Source organism: Molothrus ater, chromosome Z (assembly GCF_012460135.2).
Source record: "Molothrus ater isolate BHLD 08-10-18 breed brown headed cowbird chromosome Z, BPBGC_Mater_1.1, whole genome shotgun sequence".
NCBI classification, from domain to species: domain Eukaryota; kingdom Metazoa; phylum Chordata; class Aves; order Passeriformes; family Icteridae; genus Molothrus; species Molothrus ater.
Window position 1 is genome coordinate 25,403,066 of NC_050511.2, and position 20,365 is coordinate 25,423,430.

The 20,365-nt window shown below is 34.1% G+C and overlaps 1 protein-coding gene across 5 annotated transcripts in view; it reads right to left on the minus strand.

Moving 5' to 3' along the window:
• FCHO2 (FCH and mu domain containing endocytic adaptor 2) overlaps window positions 1-20,365 on the minus strand; it is an 82,376-nt gene that overhangs the window by 54,624 nt on the left and 7,387 nt on the right. For all 5 annotated transcript variants that reach the window (XM_054517800.1, XM_054517802.1, XM_054517799.1 and 2 more), the window contains exons 2-8: window positions 18,958-19,049; window positions 13,338-13,412; window positions 11,983-12,124; window positions 11,745-11,897; window positions 7,075-7,179; window positions 5,047-5,145; window positions 3,943-4,039 (exon numbers count right to left, since the gene is read on the minus strand). In XM_054517800.1, the coding sequence (XP_054373775.1) occupies window positions 3,943-4,039; window positions 5,047-5,145; window positions 7,075-7,179; window positions 11,745-11,897; window positions 11,983-12,124; window positions 13,338-13,412; window positions 18,958-19,049 (763 nt within the window). The remainder of the gene's footprint in view (window positions 1-3,942; window positions 4,040-5,046; window positions 5,146-7,074; window positions 7,180-11,744; window positions 11,898-11,982; window positions 12,125-13,337; window positions 13,413-18,957; window positions 19,050-20,365) is intronic.

Sequence of the window (20,365 nt, forward strand, 5' to 3'; positions counted from 1 at the left end):
GGATCACCAGCACACTAAGAGAGGTGACAGGGTATTTTTTTCTAGTATGTGCTACCTTGCGAAAAAGTAGTGATCCTGACATTATAGCAGTCCTAACTCACTAAAAATTGTACAACTTAGTCTATTTTATACCATTTCCAGAAAGCAATTCAGGAATTTTTTTGTCATTTGGAAATTATGTCTCCACTTGACATGCATGACCTTACTCTGTTCCATGACTGGAGTTACTAGGAGCCTTGAGACTATTTCTTCTGCATGGGCAAATAAAGTGAAATAGGTCTTCAACAGCTCCAAAAATCAACAAACCCCACTTTTTTTAAATCTGCATTATAGATTACTAACCAAATTGTCAATTTTTGCATTTGGTGGCGGGAAGAAACAGAATGGGAATATTACATCTGTCCTTTCTGAATCTTGTTCTCTGTGGAACCACCATTTTATTAAAAATATTCATGCTATATTTCAGGTATCTAAAATGACAAGAGAAACAAAAGTCAAATACTTTACTACATGTACAAGAGCCAGTGATGGCTGACCAACAGCAACTGTTGGTAATATACATTGTGAACTACTGCTATCATTTAATCCAAAGAGTAGATTAATTGCAGACACAAATTTTCAAAATTTTTAAAAATGTAAATGTCTTTCAGGCCCTGTAAAAAGCTCAAATTTATTGAATGGATAATGAAAAAAAGACAAGAAGTATTTCTATGGGCTCTCAGATTCTGAAACATGGATTAAGCTAGCACAAAACCAATACCTAAAAAAAAAATTACTACAGCTGAAAATGACCCAATGCCTCTCTCACTCACACTAAATAACAGCACAGCATATGTAGTAACTGTCATCTGCACATCACTGCTATATTGCAGAGCAAGGGAGCAAACAAGATTATGGCTTTCCATTTTTCAATCCACACTACAGTTAAAGTTTTGATTACATCTTCAATTTTTTTATGAAAAAAGGGAAAAAACAGAGGAACAAAACTACCAACAACCACTAAAAACGATACCACAACAAATTAATGAAGACAAAGGCCTTCTACAATGGGATTACATCACTGGTGGCTTAGGGAAGAGCAAGTGATGTCATCTACCCAGAGTTCTACAAAGCATTTGACACTGTTTTGCATGATATCTTGGTCTGTAAACTGGAGAAAAACATAACTGACAGACGGACGACTTGGTGAATAAGGAATTGGCTGGATGGTTGCACTCTAAGAAGTTTTTGCAATCAAAAACTCCATGTCCAAGTGGAAAGCAGTGACAAGTGGTGTTCCCCAGGGGACAGTATTGGAAGTCAGAAAACAAAAACTATTACTTCTCGAAATATTGTATTATTAAAAACTCTAAATTCTAGGCTGAATTGATAAAGAAAAACTTAAAGCAAATTCAGTGAGAAGCAGATTAAAAAGCTGACTAGATAAGTTATTTAGGTAGCAGTGCAAAAAGAGCCATTGTAAAGAAGTTCCTGAGTGAATTAAAAAACTCACAAAGCATTACTGTTTGAAAGAAAACCTGTTATTTGTACAAGACAGACTTGAATTCTAGATATCCCTCTACATTCTGACTCCAGGTGACAAAAATTAGCCACCAGAGGGAGCCCATATAATCTGGTAAAACAGACATCACTGTACAGATACATTCCAGATATGCAATTAACTTTACTGTAAATGGCTTGTAATTCTCATCAGTTCTTCATTTCTGATTCATTCTTATTTTTACAGATATAAATAAAAGGAAGTTATCTCTGCCGTGAATAACTATAAATAGCTAGAATATACCAAAATAAACTAAAATCCTTTGTTATGCACTGCCTTTTTAGTTTATTTTATCTGAAAGTACCCACCATCTCACTTACCATAATAACCCACAAATAATATGAAAAAAGACTTACATAGTCCTGGGGGATTTGAAAATATTGCCTTTAAACAGATTGAAGTTACACCAACAGTGACAGTTAAAACCAACAGTGACAAACAACAAATGCAGTTTTTCTGCATTTGTTTTGTAAGCCAAGTCAGTATCATTTTTTACATTGAATATTTAGTTTTTCTGAGGAGCCATCTCCTTCTTCAAACTAATTAATAAATACATCCCACAGACTTTCACCATTTGTTCCATGAATTAGCTTTTCACCGTGAACAGTTCTCAGATGCAAAAAAGTGGGAGTTTAATCAAGAAAAAGCAGTCCTTAACAGTGGTTGTGTCCTTTTCATTCTCAGAAGACTGATATCTCACTTTGCCTTCCAAATCTTCTTAATTATCAAAGTTTTATGATTCTAAGTTAATAAAACAAATATATGAGAAGCAATAAGCATAATTAACGTCATTAGAAGTCTGTGTTGTTACTCTTTAACATTCCAAAACTTCTTGTGAATTTATATTCTTTTGCTGCTGAATTTGACTATGCTTTCTCCCTGCACTATGACTACTTGACAAAATTCATATCAATAAAATAATTTAATACTGTAAAAGAAAATTGAAGGTGCATATATTTACACACTAAATGTGCTATTGTTCCTTAAAATACTCAGCTTAACTTTCTTAGAATATATTTGGAGAAGTTTTTATTTGTCCTCAGAGAGCACAGATGGGATTTGAAGAACTGTAAAGCCGCAAGAATAAATGTGTGTAATTTCTCCATTAAATTAAAAAGTGAAGTATTACTTTTCTAAAAATTACAATGTTGTCTGGCAAAACCCATGCTAGATAGCATGACTTGAAGTGTGCAATGTTCTAGGACAAATTAGCAAGGGTCTTTGTAACCCAGGCAGTCAGCACCTTAAATGCAAGATGGAGATCCCTCCCATGACATCTTGGCAACAGCTAATCCAAGAGGTCTGAACACCAAATTGTTACCTGTCTTTGTCCTGTTTCAGACCAACTGAACTTGATACCCTAAAGTTCACCCATTTTCTTTTTTAACCTTTACTGAGAAATTGATAAATACACAGGAAATGTTCAAAAATCGTTCCATATGTAATCTTACCTCAGCCCACTTGGATATCAGCATTACAGCATCACAGAAAGAATATGAAACAATGTTACGTTAAAAACACCTCCCACACACATTGCAAGACACCTAAGAATATTTAACAATTCATTATAAATTTTCATTATCTACTCTGGTATGTACATTCTTGCTCTAGGAAAAAAACCCATCTTTGTGTGCCTCTACTAGAAGACAGAGATGCTTGTGAGGACTCCTAGCACTGAAGGAAACAGTACTACTAATTCCTTAGTGATTGTATATTCATGCCAATATTAAAGTGACACTATATAGGCAGTACTGTGAGAATGCCTTTTTATGCCAGTCCAGGAATGTCTTACCACACCCAATCAACAGTAGCTTCAAAAAGTACTATTCAATTTGCTTCTTACTAAAGAAGCAATACACATTATTGTATATTAAAATACATTTTATAAAAAAATAGATACTGTGTATCTATAAAATGATAATTTGGTAAGCTGAACAAACTGATGCAACCATTCCAATAGTTCAATAAGCAGCTTTATAGACATCTGCTCTTAATATGTTTATATTCAACAAAGTTCTGAAGTACAATTTATGTAGAATCAAAGTTTGTATAAGAAACACATAGCAGACAACACATAGTTTGTATAAGGAACTACAGCTTCTTGACCAATTTCCCTGATGTTCCAGGAAACTGCATAGTTTAGTTGTACAGACCAATAAACTACCAAGCATCATGAACACAAATACTACATGCATAAAATGAATTCTGCATTACCAATTTCTACATACCATTCAATATCAAAGTTAATGAATACTAAGAATTTGAACATATGTTACGTTAACACATAATTTTAACATATGTTAAAATACAGCACATTAACAAATACAGGTTTGACATTTCATGAATAGAAATTTCCAGTTTTAAAGCTAACATTTCCTTTTCTGTGAGTTTTAATTTCTTACCAGGTCTTTCCTTGCCAGTTCCTTTTGACTCAGCAAATTTCTGTATTAAACTCTCAACTGTGGTATTTGTCATGTTATTAATAAACTCTTCATGCACCTTCAAAGAAAAAAGTTATTAACTTTAAGAAGTAGCTTTTGCAGTAGTTAAAATTCATAATCCTTCCCCTAAAACACATTACAGGACTTAGAAAAATCAACAGATAATTTATCTAGGAAAACCTTCTCCTTTCTGTAGTATTAGCAAGCGTGGGTACACTACAGGCAAAAAATGAAATTACAGATCTAGCTTTTACTTCTATTTCTTCCATGTTTAACAACTTGTGTATATATATTTTTCTAAATTTGCTGGCAACATATCCCACTATAATGTCAGGAAGACAGGCAGTTTTTTCAGCCAGTACCAGTTTAGGGTGTGAACTGTTATTAGTGTATTATCACAACTCCCACCTGCTTGAGTAAAAAGCCTTACTCTTGTAATAGTTCTGGTCTAGCAACACATTGTTTTGCTCTAACAACATGCTGTTAATAGGTTTTTCCAACAAGGAAGGATGTGTATGTACTTTGGAAATAAGCAGCATCACCCTTGTGATGATCATTTATTAGCAGAGAACCTCAATACTAAAGTGTAAGCAAATAAAGTGACACTTCAAAAAATAAAAAGGCCTGCTTATAAAGATTATTAATTAACTCAATTTCCATCTAAACAAAAGATATGCTAAAAGCTTCTGTTACTAAATATCTTTTGCTCATAAAATCCAAGAGTATAAAATACTTGGAAACTTCTCAGACTGATATAATTTCTAGTTCTAATTTAAAAAGCAGTATCCTAAATCTGTGTGAAATGAGTGCTAAATTAATATCCGGGAAGCAGAATTGAGAAATACACTAAAAATTCTTCAACTTTTGAATTCTTCAAATTGTCCTAATATTTTTTTAATGACAAAATTTATCCAGTCTTATTTGGAAAACTTTGTGGCACTGAACTTAAAAATGCAACAGGAAGCCATGGAAATTTGACCTTATGTTGAATTTCACAAAGTAAGAAATATTCCATTTAACAGTTAAGAAAAAACAAAGCATGATCCAAATATAGTATAAAAATACCTCTCCTATTTGTAAATGAATTTCTTTTATGGTATTTGACAATGACTGTATAATCTCTTTCATTCGAAGAAGGTGCATTTCTTCGATGTCTTGAAATTTCTGCAAACAAATATAAGCAATTAATAATAATGAAAATATTTCCTGAAACAATAAATCTAAAATTTCAATAATTAAATACACTAAAATGAAAAAATAACAAATAAGCCTCTTTTTTTTCTCCACATCTTAAACCTGATAGTTACATTTAGGAAAGTAAGGTGCAGAATTCAGTTATGAAATAATGCACTTTAGAAAGCAAGCGATCATTTCAGAATTATTATTGAACTTTTTTACTTACTGTTTGAACTTTCATCTAGCCCTTTATAAAAATCTGATCTATTTCTACCAAAAGATGTTTAGAAGGTGTTAAAGTTTCCTCTTTTCTCCATAACTGAAGAGTCTTGTTTTTTCATCTAAACCAAGATATCTTATGTCTGGATCTATTTTGCACTTCCTTTTTAGAAGAATTGTAAACATACACACTTTTTCTCTAGTTAAATCTATGTTCTTAGCTTCTTTAAATATGATTTGTTTGATCTTTAAATTCATCATGCATAATTGTTACAGTTTGTTCCTTTTTACCCAGGCTGTCAGCTGACAGCCATTTTAAAATCACTTCCAAAGTTTTCAATGGCCTCTTCCTGGCCAAAAATCAGAACTAAAAATGTTCTCATCCTCCCCAACAGTAAACCAAAACAGTCTTGAAATCTTTGTTTACTTCTGCTCTTCCCTAGTTCTCTGCCTATTTCTGTAACTATTCTTTCAAGTGTGTCCAAACTTTGGTGCACCACTTAACCCTCTCTCCAATTAGCACAAGGCTCTGTGAAGATCCCAATCTTCAAAATCCTGCTACTCTGATTCACAAACTATGACTCCCTGCATACAAGACACATATCTCTAGCTTCTTAAACCCTCAGTCTTCTGCCATACTTATGTACCTCTGTAGTCATCACTTAGGGAGATTAAAATTATTTTCTTTTTCTTCAGCAGCCTTCATCTTAATTACAGAAGACACAGTCATCCTCTGTAGCCTAACCTATGATTTTACTTTTACTGGACATTGTAAGACAGATTTAATCTAAACCAACTGATTTTGCACTGTAAGAAATGAAAATACTCACTCTCCTCACTGATTTAGTTTTGAGAATTAATCAGCATCTTTTCAAATGAAATGTATGCTGAATTAAGACAATACAGGATGTGCTTCACATAGAAGTGGGCTTCCATATATTCATGGATGTCATTTTTCCTATCACATCATCTTTAAAGTAGCCATTGTGCAACCAAATTGTGAACGCAGCTACACCATTATACTTAAAATGAATTCCACACATACATCTTTAATTGGCAAAATGACAATTTCATTTCCAATATGGACAAATGTGGAAAGTTTACAAGTGTCCATAATAACATTAAGTGAAAATTACTTTCAATTTTAAGTAAAAGGACAGCTACAGTTAAGGAGCTAAGGACACTTAGGCAAATGAGGTTTAAAATGTAGCAAGAAATGGCATATGCATTGATACAAAGCACCTGAAATCTTCTAGAACCCAGAAACTTGAACAGCTGTAATGGCTTTTCATAACCTCAGGTAAATCCTGGGTAGGCATTTTAACAAACTGTAACTTGAGTGTTTCAGTGGAACAATAATGAAAAGCCACAATGGATCCCAATATTAAAATTCCTGTAAATAGGTCTTGAGTGCCCAGCAATTCAGATGTTTTTCCACATAAACACAATGCATATACAATACTTCCAGAAGTTCATTTTGCTTTCTGCCAAAAACTTCTTCAAAACACCTTCTAGAGTGCCAGCACAGTGTCATTGAAGGACAGTGCTATCACAACATACATAGTCAGTGTTTGCCTTTCAAACAAATCAATTTCCAAAGGGACTAGTTTTTTTAAATCTTTAATTTCAGATTGCTCTGGAAGTTAAATAGAATACATTAACCAACTTCAAAAGTAAGTCATTTAATGCAACACTTACCTGTGCTGTTTCTGTCATTTTCAGTTCAAAATCAGATTTAAATGCAGCATACTTCTCCACATACAGTTTATAGGTATCTGTTGCTTTTTTAGATTTAACTGCTGCCTATAGATCAATACAAATATGTGGCAATGTCACATACAGGTTTTTAAAGTTAATATTAAAAGAAAACCCAGGATGATCTCTAAAAATTATCAGGGGCATACCGAAACAGAGATGCATCATAAAAAAATTTCAACACCAAATATCTCAGATAAGAGCAACTGGAGATTTTACTATATATAAATCACATACAAGTGTAACAAATTAACTCAACTAAATCCCTTCCCTTATAAGCAATGAAAATTTTATTAAAATATTTATAACAATACTTACTTTGAAATCAAATTTTTATTGCTGAAGACAACTCATTAGCTCTTGTCAAAAAGGAACAACAAAGTTATATTGGCAACAGCAAAACAGGAAAAAAAGAAGGGTTAGAATATAGAGCAAACAGTTACAAGTGCAATTCTGAAAGGATCAATGGCAAAAATCCCAGGATGCTGAAGTTCTCTTAGAAATGAAGAAAGAAACTCAGAAGTATGGGAGTTACATCAATGGATTAGCAGATATTTGAAATTGAAGCTAGTGCAGAGTATAGTGAAGGTCACATTTAGGCAAGTCAGTGTTATTATTAATAGTACCTTGGAGATTTATACTTTTCATTATTTGTTGCTAATAAACCAAAATCATCTTTCTGAGAGTTAAGTAGAACATAAAAAAAAAATACAGGAAAATCTCAGTATTACATGGAGAACAAAACTAAATGAAGTGACTGATTGTGGTAGAGAAAAAGTTATTTTCAAAGTTTACAGCATGATGCATGAGATGAAGTCTTTCAAACCATTGATAATCTATTTCCAAATTAAATGCCAATGAAAATCATCTTGAGCACCATTTTCTTTCCAAGCTTCTTTATTCAATATGCTTACTATCTCTCAGAAATTTTCCATCATTTGTAACAGAAAGTATTCCTGAATTGTTAATAAGATCAGTAAAGAGAATTGTATATTTTCTATTTGTTCTAGTTGTAGCACTCCTCCCCCTTGCAAATCAATTTCATCTGTCTAACAGAAACTATTTTTTCCTTACAATGATTTGTAAAGCTGACTGCTATCTATAATTTCAAATGAGTTAATAGAAAGATGCCCTCTGGCAAGAGAGAGAGATTCTGCAATTTCCAAGAGAAAAATAACTGATAATCATGGGTAACAGTATACCATTAGCACTTCAAAGGAACAGGAATCAAAAGCAGTTGTCCAGTTACAAAGAAAGCCTAATCATATCTTAGTCACAAACTCTTCTAAACTCAGCATAACAGAATGTGAAAATACTTAAAATAACAAAAATATGGATTATTCAGAAAAGTTGTATCAAACCTATCAGTTTATTATCCTGAATTTTACTTCATGATTCTCACTCATACACATTTACAGAGGAAAATCACTGAGAAGCAGAGTGCTATCATATTTCTCAACTGCCATTTACTATGCTGAAAATACAACATGCTCCCTGAAATCTTGCTTTTAAAATTATGACTGCTTTGAAGTTGATTCCAAATTTAATCACTAAAAAGGAAAGTAATGTCAAGCTAAAAGATGTAAAAATGGGGGTTTTTTTGGTAAAGCATTTTTAATTGAACCCTATGTGCAAGGGAGTTTGGCAAAACAAGAACATTCTCCATTTCTCATCATGTTTAATGATGAGCAGAATGCCAGTATTACATGTTGAAGAGCAATTAAAAAACTAAGTACTCAGAAGGACAGAAAAAATGATAAAACACATGGACACTGTATGATTAACTAGTAATCTCTTCTGAAAATAGGATGTGACTATTCTCAGGTACAGCAATTGCTAGAACTGTATTTACAGTATGTGACCAGATTTACAGTATGTGAAAGAATAAGGATCAGTCAACTGATTTTTTGTTAAGTCACTATAAATAGAGAAGTTTACATGTCAGAGAACAACAGGAAATTATTATGCAAGCCAGTTTTAACTTCCAGCTGCAATGAGACTTGCAAGGTCTCAGATACTTCCTTAGATTCTTCAACAAAGTAGCTCTCCAAGTATTTCACTTTGTGATAAACTCTTAGTATACTGGTGCAGATCCCTTGTTTTCTGAGAAAGCAGTGAATCTGTGATTTTGCCCGCAAATAGTTTTCATGTTTCACTGAAAGTAATATGTCTATTTTCTACCAAAGGAAGAATAAATTAATACCATTTTTGGTCACTCTGTTTACAAAATTGCAAGTGTAAATTTAAATAGACGCATGACAGAAGAGATGTGACAGTGTCAGTTACCTACTCCCACTAGAAACATATTTTAAGTACTTGCATTCAAGTACTATTCAATGACATAATTGTATCTAAGGAAGATGCATAAAACAGTAAAAAAATTACCCTCCTCCTATAGTGCTTCCTCTTTCCCCCTTCTCATGCAGACATCTGTCATGCTGAATATTTTTTTGTTTCCAAATTAAGGATAATGCTACATCTTAAAAAGCCTTCCCTCAAGTCAACCTTTCCTACTGAAATACTATTTACAAGAATTTAGAAAAATTATACTTTGAACAGACTAGCAGGAAAACATCGGCCAACACACATCTGATTCATGTCTAGAATCCAACATGAACTCCCATTTGAGACAGAAGCTGGGGAGAAAAAAGCTAGATTTATACCAAGATAAAACAATTGAAACATAGTCAACAAAATAACTTTTGTCATCAGTGAAAAGACAATAACCAATGCTATCTTCTCCATCAAGATAGCAGGACTAAAAGCAAAAACATCATTCTATCAAGAACAAAGTCCTACACAGACCAGTTAATTGAAATGGAAATAGGCAGAGAATTCATGATTTAATAAGAGAAGTTATAACTAGAGACAAGGAAAGGTGATTTCTTTCCTCTACTAGTTAAGATTCCTGAAAATAAGAAAAAGTTACTATTTTCTCAGCAGGTCAAGGAAGGGGATCCTTCCCTTCTGCTCAGCACTGGTGAGGCCCCACCTGGAGTAGTGTCTAGTTCCAGAATTTTCATTGCAAGTGAGACAGACATACTGGAGAGAGTCCAGTAAAGTGGCATGAAGATGATGAAGGGACTGAAGCATCTGACCCATAAGAAAAAGCTGAGACTGCTGGAACTGTTCAGGGGCAGGGAAGCCTGAGGGCGAACCTTACCAAGAGATACAAACGCCTGAATGGAGACTACATAGAAGACAAAGTCTGTTTTTTTTCAGTGGTGCCCAGTGATCAAACCAGAGACAATGGGCACTAACAGAAAACACAAGAGGTTCCCTCCCTCTGAACAGCAGGAAGCACCTTTTTCCTGCAAAGGTGACTGAGCCCTGGCACAGGTTGCCTAGAGACACCATGGGATCTCCATCCTTGAAGATACTAGAAAGCTGTCTAGACAAGGTCTTGAGTAACTGGCTTTAGATGGCCCTGCCTGAGCATGAGGAATAGAGAGGACAACTTTCAGAGGTCCCTAACAACCCAAGACATTGAGTGATCTGTGAATGGATCAATCCCCCATCACAACCCAAGGAGAGTACTAAATACACCTCAAGATACTAATTGTATTGAATCATTGTCAAGATCCCTTCAATCTCTGGTCCATGAGATTGGAACCTTTTAAAACAGCAGTGAAAGCGTTGATAACATTTTCTTTATTGAACAGACTTCAAATACTCATGTACACAGCTACTTTATCTCTTTGCAGGGATAACACAATTATTCCTGAGTTCTGTTACAAGGGCATTGAGCATTCACGTAAGAAAATATATTCAAAAATGCAAGAGATGCTAAAACAATTGGGTACAATTTCTGTTAAAGACCCTACACAAAACTATCATTTGATGCAGGCATTTACAAAGTGAAGAATTAGAACTACAGTACAGTAAGAACAAACAAATAAATAAGTGTAAACAATACATATCTAGATAGTCACAATATCATGCATATTGCAAAACAGTCACAACTTTCAACTATGTTTAATCCTTTCTGAGCATTCCGCTTACTAATACAAGGTGAACGTGTATGACAATAAGTAGCACTGTGGGAAATGGAAAGATAGAAACTTCCACAGATACAGGGGGGGTTTGATCTGCAGCCTTGGAAGGAGCTTGGATTGATGTAAAAATAAAGTACATAGACATTAAGTAGAAAAATCATAAACTTATGTCTCTATAATTGTAAATAAGAATATACCTTAAGTAAGAAACTGTATTGGGTAAGATGGTGAAAGGTCTGTAGGAGAGTAATGTAATTGTATAGAGTAAGTTAAGAGTTTAAAAGTTATAATGGAAGTTTATGTCTATATGTGTCATAATATCCCACTGGGTTAAAGTATCTGCAGTGCAGTAGAAGTGAGTAAAGGTGATAGGTTAGAAAAGCAAAATAAACCTTGTGGCGACTGTCCATTGGTTTAAAAAGTTATATATTGTCTTGTAACAACGAACTTGTGACTACTTTGAGCTACGGTCAACAGCTTGCTCCTTTAAAATCTCATGACCTCTGAGACTGATGTTTATCTGAGCAATAAGTTGTTTCTTACCCAATGGTGGTCCCATTCCTTCATTAAAAGCAGTGATAATAATATAGCACAATTAAAGAAAGATGTGACAGCTACCTTTTCAATTTCTCTCTGTGTTGCTCCTTCCTTTTTCAAGCGTTCTTGTTCCACACACTTTGCATTGTAGTTTTCTTTTGATTTCTGCAAGGCCTGAGTGATACTTTGAATATTTTGTACTGCTTCCAAAGTTCCTGAAACATCTTCTTTAGTCTGCCAAATATCATATGGTTGTCAAAACCAAACCATTTTAATGTTAACAATTCATTGGGCATACATAAGAAAAAGAATTAATAACCTTTTTGTAAGCTTTGATCTGTTCATCTCCATACTTGTGAACTTCTTTTATTAGCTCTTGCAATCTCCGCACAAGATCCAAATGACAACTTGCTAGTTTTTCTGTTGAGGTTTTGAAAACATCCCAAACTGGTGCAAATGTCCTGGATTGAGGAAAATAATGTTAATCTGTTTTTATTTTCTTTAAGTTGGCAATTTTTTTAGTAGTGCTACAGAATAATCAGTAAGTTTACAGTTCACTTCTCCTCCTAAATTTGAACAAACAAAACATCCAATGTTTTACTTGTATTGGCTCTAATAAGTAAAACATCACAATTTCATTTAACACTATGATGAGCACACAACAATGCCAAGCATCAAGACGGTGCAAGAACAGCTTAAAATAATTTAACAGGTAGTAAATACTATTATGTTTATACTTGAACAGTGTGAACAAATCAGGAATTCCTTGGTTAGTGACATCTCTAGTTGTCTTACATCACTGCAGCCACAAGATGGAGAAAAAATATTGCAAAGATGGTCTGTCACTAAAAAGGATTTACTGATTAATGAAGATGAACAAAGAGGTGGGATCATTTCTCAGATTCAGATTTCTGTGCTGAATGGACTTTCTCCAAGCATTCCAAAGACATACTTCTGCCTTGCTATTCTGGTTAATGCTGGTAAAAATCAATACTAACCATAGGCTTTAAAGCTCTTATGTTCAAAGGTTCTGTATCTGCCTGTTAATTTAAAGAGCAAAAACAACTATTATAAAATTATTCACTGATGAAAGCTCCCCACATTTCTAGATTACACTACTATAAATAAAAAAAAAAATCTAGTTTTTCTCAGAAGTCTGAGTTTACATTGGCCTAATCTATCTAATGGAAAAGTATCCATTAATCATTCTAGTTTTTAAAAACATACCAGGAGTATAAAACTTCCATTTAACTGTGGAATAAATCTACGGAAAAGTTTCATTCTGAACATCTCTGAGAATAGGTAACACCCCAAAAACCAGAAATAAAAGAAATAAATAAATTCACTGCCATATTTGCAGGCCATATGTTCTCTCTTCAAAATAATTTCCAAAGGCTTGAGAGGACATAATAGAATTAACTATGTCTGAAAAGAACTCTGCTTTAAACACAGAAGACAGTTTATCTGTGTTTAGGCTTTGGTTTTTTTCTTCAGTTCAAAGAACTGTGCTGTCTTTGTCTGCATGAATTTTTGCATGGTTACTAAAGACCTAACAACCATTTTTAAAGGTAAAGTTATACTAACCTTCAACATCATCAGTAAAATATTCAGAATCAGACTTGATTCTTACCATGTATACAGTGACTTATTTCTCTCTTATGTACACTTACTTACCCAAGTTGTGTGTAATTGCTTGCTGATTTGGCTAGTTTTGTCATCGACCTTGAATATGTCTCCTCTATTGTTGCCCTGCCAAAGAAAGCCATCAAAAGTACAATCAAAAATTTGAAGGTAAGAAGACTGAATATGCATTCTAAAGGTAAAAAACAGAAGACTTTTTACGTGAGCTAAAAATTATTCCATTTACATGATCTCTTAAAAGCTGTACATACATTTTAAAATATACATTAGTATATTTTAAAAAATAATCTAAGAACCCTGCGACAAAACATTACAGGGAGAAGAACAAGTCAAACTCAGAAACAAAAAATATTTACAGAACAATCACACAAAACGAGATCTTGTTTAGTCTTATTGTTGGGGGTAGGCTGTTCTTTTCTTTATGTTCTTCACACAGTAATATTTGAGTTTAGAAACTACACAAAGTGTTCTAATATTTTCCTTCACTCGAACACACAATTTCACTCGTCTTTTAGAGATGCAAAATCCAAGGGCTGGTACAGATTCCCCCCTCAGAGCCTCTGCAGGGTCAATTGGCATGGAATCACCTACTACAGCAGTGACTCCCTGCAAGTCCTTCCCTATTAATCTTCCTCAACCTCCTATTATTAAAAATACACAGTATTTTAATTTTTCACCTAAAACAATATTCACTATATAGTGTCAACTTAGATTAGGAAGCATCCTAGATATGAGTAAATACTGTAATTGTCTTTTCTTGAAAAACTTGGAGCAATTTCTTTCCTGCTGTGTAATATGTTTACAAAGGACATGAGAGAAGAAAAGAAGGCAGATGAAGAATTCATCCCTCTCTCAAGTTATACCATGACTATAACCTGAGACAGAAGTTTTCTTTTCTTCTGCACAACAACAGTTTACAAGCAAAAAGAATTGTCTTGTGAAAATATGAAAACAAAGTAGGGGTATTCACCTGAAACAGAGGAGCATGTGTTAAAACCTACTGAACTTGCAAAATAACTATCCAGTTTGTTAGTTGGAAATTTATCTGGAGAAGGTGATTAAACTGCAACATGCAACAGATAAATTTAATTTTGAATATTATCTACTGCAAAGTTATTCACCATAAAAGAAAGTCAATTCACTTTATCCTTGTTCCACATATGATCATATCTTAGATGATAAGAAAAAGTTCAACTTTCCAAGGCTTGGAAATCTTGCACACTGCACAACGGCAAGCACACATGCACCAAGCATAAACAATGATTTTTTTTAATTGCCATGATGAACAATGTATTTTGACTAATCATTTGTATAGTCTATCCAAGTTTTCCAGATTTTATAACTCAGTGACTTATTTTTCCTGTTTAAACACAAGAATTTTGACCAAAATCCATATCCCTTTTCTTTGAACCAATTTACAACATACTTCCCTGAGCTATCTCCACAAAACTGGAGTTCTGCAATTCACTACAGAGTATTAACATACACCAGTAAAAAAGACTAAGAACCGAAAGATGACTAATTAGTACATTTGTCCTATCAACTGACTTTGCAGAGCACTCCGTTGTACAGTTAACAGACTATGATTTTCTTAGTAAATTAATTTTCACCCATTTGAATGTGTGTCTTTGCCTGGGATCTGCCAAACATTTAAAAGTTAAATGGAAACATATGCATTGTTAGTTTCATCTGATCAAGAAGATTTTTTCTATGATGCTTACAGGCAATCGCTGCAGAAAAACATTAGAAAGATTCCTGGAGAAAAAACAACACATTTCTGTACCTACATCTCTCCTAGGAAAGCAGCGTGATTTCTTAAATATAAAAAGTTTAGATTTTAAATGCATGCAAACACATGACAGTTCACCTACAAAATCTTCCACAAATATAAAGAAAAATAAAAACAACTATGCAGGCAGCTCAACCTTCTTATTTTGACTTCTTTAACAAACAAAAATGTCTACATGCTTTATAAGTGAAGCATGGCCAGGTAGGAAGGGGCACTGGGCAATCTGGTCTAGTGAAAGATGTTCCGGACCACAACAGGGGAGGTTGGAACTTGATCATGTTGAAGATCCTTTCTAATTCAAACCATTCTATGATTTGATGATTTTAAGAACTGGTGTCTAACCTTTCAGTAGATAGATAACCTGTTGCACTCATGATTTACCAACATTAAACAGACTGCCTGCCAGAAAACTCACTCCTTCAGATGACAAACTTCCAAACCACAGATCCAACTGCCTCTTGGTTCTTTTAATACGTGACCAGTAACAATACTGTGTCACTGAACACAGACAAGGAACAAAACTTCTGGTCCTTCTAGGATATCAGGCAGGAATGGCAGATACAGCATAGAAATATTATTACAAATTAATATGTTTCAAATGCTTGTTTTTCTCAACAAAAAAACTTCACAATCTCAGAAATTTTGAAATATTTTTTTAAAGAAATTGTTAAGATTACAATAATTTTAAAAGTTATTCCATATCTTACACATTTTTTCATTACCATTTCTAAGGCTGGAGAAAAGGAAACAATACTCTTCCCCAATTAGGCTACACAGAACTAAAACACCATTCTGAACAGCACAAGTAACAGAGAGGGGCTTCACAAACACATGTTTTTGTGCCCTAAGCAGTCTGTACATCCAAACATACTGACCCATCTCTTCTTTCCATGCAAAATCACTTCGTAAAAAGTATATTTTCTGACTAGTCTGGAGACTCCAGCAAACCCAGCTGACTAGATAACTGCTCTACCTAGAAGGGGTAAGTACTCCAACTTGTTAAAAGTATTACCACCAACTCATATCTGTCTCTGCCTATTCAACAGTTTTCACCCTCCTATGTATCCACTTCTGAAAAAAAAAAGACAGAAAACAGCCAATGTGTAAACGGAATGGAAAAACAGATTCGAAATTCAAATGCGTGTAAATTTAGTTTTCATAGGGAAGAGTTCAGAAATCAGGTACACAAAAGCCAAGGCATAAAAATACTAGATCTAGATGGCTCCTAATACATGTTGCCCATCCACTTAACATATTCCCAGCAGAAGACAGTACTGTAAAACAGTATTCAGACTATAATCTACAGAAGGAGGAGAACAGATAACTGTGTGCATCATCTCTTAACTTCTTTGCAATTAATAAATACGCAAAAGAGATCACGGACAAGACAACTGAGCCATTGTAAAATACTGCTCAAGTACTGTCTAATCCAATTTCTTTTTGAGACCAAGAATTTGGCCCATATCAAAAAATGTGTTCTACTGAACCATTTTTATTTCCCAGCAAATTGAATGACATCCCACAGTAACTTCACAACAGCCACAAAGGGCTTCACTGCACACACCTGGACTCTCAAATATTTTTATTAAAGGACACCAAATATTTGAAGTCTCTCTATTTCTTTGAATCTAACTATACGTCACAAACTACTGCTAGCTTAGGCTGTGATTGATCATTCATCTCTTATGGAAAAGGAGTATCAATTTGCTCTTCAACTGTTTTTTGTTAATTGCAGCCTGGATTATCAAGAGGCAGCAGAAAAACAGGGCTGAAGAATACACAAGGCAGGTTTAATATCCCAATGGAAACAAGTCACTAGAAAGGACTGAATTTAGTGCAGCTGATCTGCATCATCGACATGGGCAACTTACCCTTAAGGAAAAATAGTGCAGCTTTGTCAAGTAAATTGCAACATAGCACTCAGATTCTATCTTAGTGAGTTAATGAGAACAGAATTTTTTTCACAGATCTTACAAAAGATGCTGTAAGATGGCTGCATATCTCTTTGGCACATCCTGATCCATGCACAGAAAAAAGCATTTCTTGAACTCTCACTGAGGATAAAGTACCCATGGGGATCCTCATGTATTCATACACGGTCATTAATCTTTAAATGTTATTTAACACACTAGAAATAATTCACAGAAACCTGAGCTGAAACATTTTAACATGCGGAAAAAGGTTCAAAGATTTTCTTTACTAACTCCAAATGCTTATAACTTAGAAGTTATTTAAAAATAATTATTTAATTTCAAAAATATTGAAATTAAAAATTTAATTTGAAGAAGCTTATAGATAGAAAAAACCCAGAATGCCATATTCTTTTTACTAGGGATTTTGTGCAGAAAGAACTGTCAAGGTTTACTTATGTCAGTATTATAAAGCAAAGAAACCAAGTCAGATACAGCAGCAAGTTTATTTTTTACCTGTTTACGTAAGACCTTTCACCTTAGCACCAATATGAATAAAATGGAGCATGCCCAAAGAATACAACATACAGGAGACAAGAAGCAGAGAGAGTGAGATGGTTTCTCATCTAAATATGGAGGTAAATCTAAACACAAAGGTTGTAAAACCAATAAACTTAAATGTCTCCAGGTAAGGTACAGCTTAGGTCCATGATGTGCTGGTATAAAAACTAAATGATTCCAAAAATTAAAGAAGCTATCAAAGGAAAGATTCAAGAACTCAGATGATAAAAAGCAAATATTAAAAGTGCAAGTTTGTGAAGCATTAAGCATTTATACTAAATGTGAACAGTGTGATATCCCTCTGCTAAATCTAACTCAGGTTTTCACTAGAACCCTTTGTGGCTTCATAATTCATTCTCTGATACTGGGGATTTGAAAAACAGAAGATTCCTTGGTTGTGCAGTCTTTACAAAAGGAGATATCACCTTTGGACTCTGGAACTCACCTGTTTCTACTTAGTGAAATTTTTTTTTTGTCATTTTCTCCAATTCACTTTGAAATGACACTAATGGTAGTGCAATGGAGTATCTGTCAGATTTGTGGTGGTTATATTTTGTGGAAATTTGAAAGTACTTTTTAAACTGAAATATATTTGAGGCCAAAACTTAAATTTTGAAGAATTCCAGTTTGACAGCTTCTACTGCAAGAAGCCAGCAGTGAAACAGGTCCTCAATCAATTCCTTGCAACTATTTTCCATGTGTTATCTAGTGTCAGTAACTAAGGAAAGGCAAAATTCCAAAGTAGGCATACAAGTAATTTTGTTCAGAAGGGAAATCCCTATGTTCAAGAACTAAATGCAGCACTAGGTCACCTGTTTTGGAAGTTGTCCTACTTTCAGATTTCAGTCCTGTTCCTTCCATCCAATATAGAAGAACTTGTGTTATTTTCTGCGTATTATTTTCTTGTCCCTATGTATTATTCTCTTTCTTTAACAAACCTGTCTCAGCTTCTGAAAGTGTAATTTTTTAAAGTTTATACCAGCAGTTGCTAATAGCCTAATTCCAAATTTATAGTAACAACTTTGTAAGCCTAATAATTTTTGCAACTATAACTTATCATTTTTCTTCCTTTTTCTTCCAAATGAAAAATTTGGAATAATTTAAATGAAGTGCTGGACACCTAATATGACACTTCTAGATTTTTATTCTCATCTTTTAAATGAAACCTGAAAAATTAGAAGCTCGTTAGTAACTGATGCTTAAGAGTTCCTATTCAGTTCTAAACTAATGAAATAAGTATAGATATTCCTGTAGAATGTGAGAGGTATATTAAAATGATAATTGGGTTTTGATAATTGAATTTTGTTTACATATTTTGCACACTACTGTTAAACACAATGACAAACAATAAAATCTACAAATACTATATTAAAAATATAGGATGAATACTTACCTTTCTCTAATAAAATCTGCTAAGTCCTTTGTTGACAAATGTCCATGTTTCATATTGTGATAGAGGACATCAAAGCCATTGTTCCTTTCTCCCTAAAGATAAACAGAAAATAAAACTCTGAAACACAACATGCTGAACCTATGCATTTTCATAACTGCTTTTCATTTTAATCACTTCATCAGAAGTTGTTTCTTATGCTTCAGCTTTTTAGCAATTGCTGTTAGTTTCCATAAATCCCATATATGTAAACTAAACTAAGATCACCTCAGCTGCTACCACTACGATTCTATCTATATATTTCTAGGCTATAGTGAAAGACATTTCTGTTGTAGATTTCTAAGGGTCTTGTATTCTTTCACTTCCCATCATATTAAACACATCGTAAATAACGTACTCTCCATTTATCCTCTTTCATTATTTTACATGAACTAAAATTCAGTTAGGATTACTTGATATTCTACTTCCCCAATCCTTCACACTTCATTTCTCTTCCCCTGCTTTTCGTAAAACTGGTTAAAAAAAAATCACGAATATTTTCCTTCTCACTCATAGCTTCTCTATCTATTCTTAAGTTTTAAGACATTTTCCAGTGAGTGAGACACACCTCACTATTAAAACTGAGACACTGCTCTAAGCACTGACTAATAAACTCAGCCAGCTTATGACCTCTGGCACTATGATGAACTTCCTCCTTACAGAAAAAAGCAAAAACAGAAATAATGAAAGAAAGGCAAGGCACAGCATAGTAGCACCGCTACTATTAAAGTTTTCCTGTCAGACTATCCATTCCCCTTCTCTCTCACAAAAGCTTCAGATCCATAATGATGCTCCTATATAAGGTGTGAAGTGTGCCCTCAGGAAAACTGCATGCATGTTCAGAGTGGAAGGGAAAGAACAGGATGTATAGCACAGAATGGAATAGACTATTTCAGCTGGAAAGGATCTACAGCAATCATTTAGCCCAACTGATTGAGCACTTTGGGAATGACCAGAAGTTTAATCATGGTGTTGATGGCATTGTCCAAATATCCCTTAAATACTGGCAGGCTCAGGGCACTGATCACCGTCTCTAAGTACCCCATTCCGGTGTTTGACCATCCTCCCAGAATAAAGAAATTCCTCCTAGTGTCCAATCTGAATCTTCCTCGGTACAGTTTTCAACCATTTCTACATGTCCTATCCTTACCTCTCAGGGAGAGGAGATGGGCATCACACTCCCAATTTCCCATGCTCAGAAAGCTATGGAGAGCAATTAGGTCACACCTCAGTCTCCTTTTCTCCAAACTAGAAAAGCCCAAGGTCCTTAGTGGCTCCTCACAGGACATGTCTTCCAGCACTCTCACCAACCTTGTAGTCATCTTTTGGATGCATTCAAATAGTCCCACATCATTCTTAAAATCCTGAACTT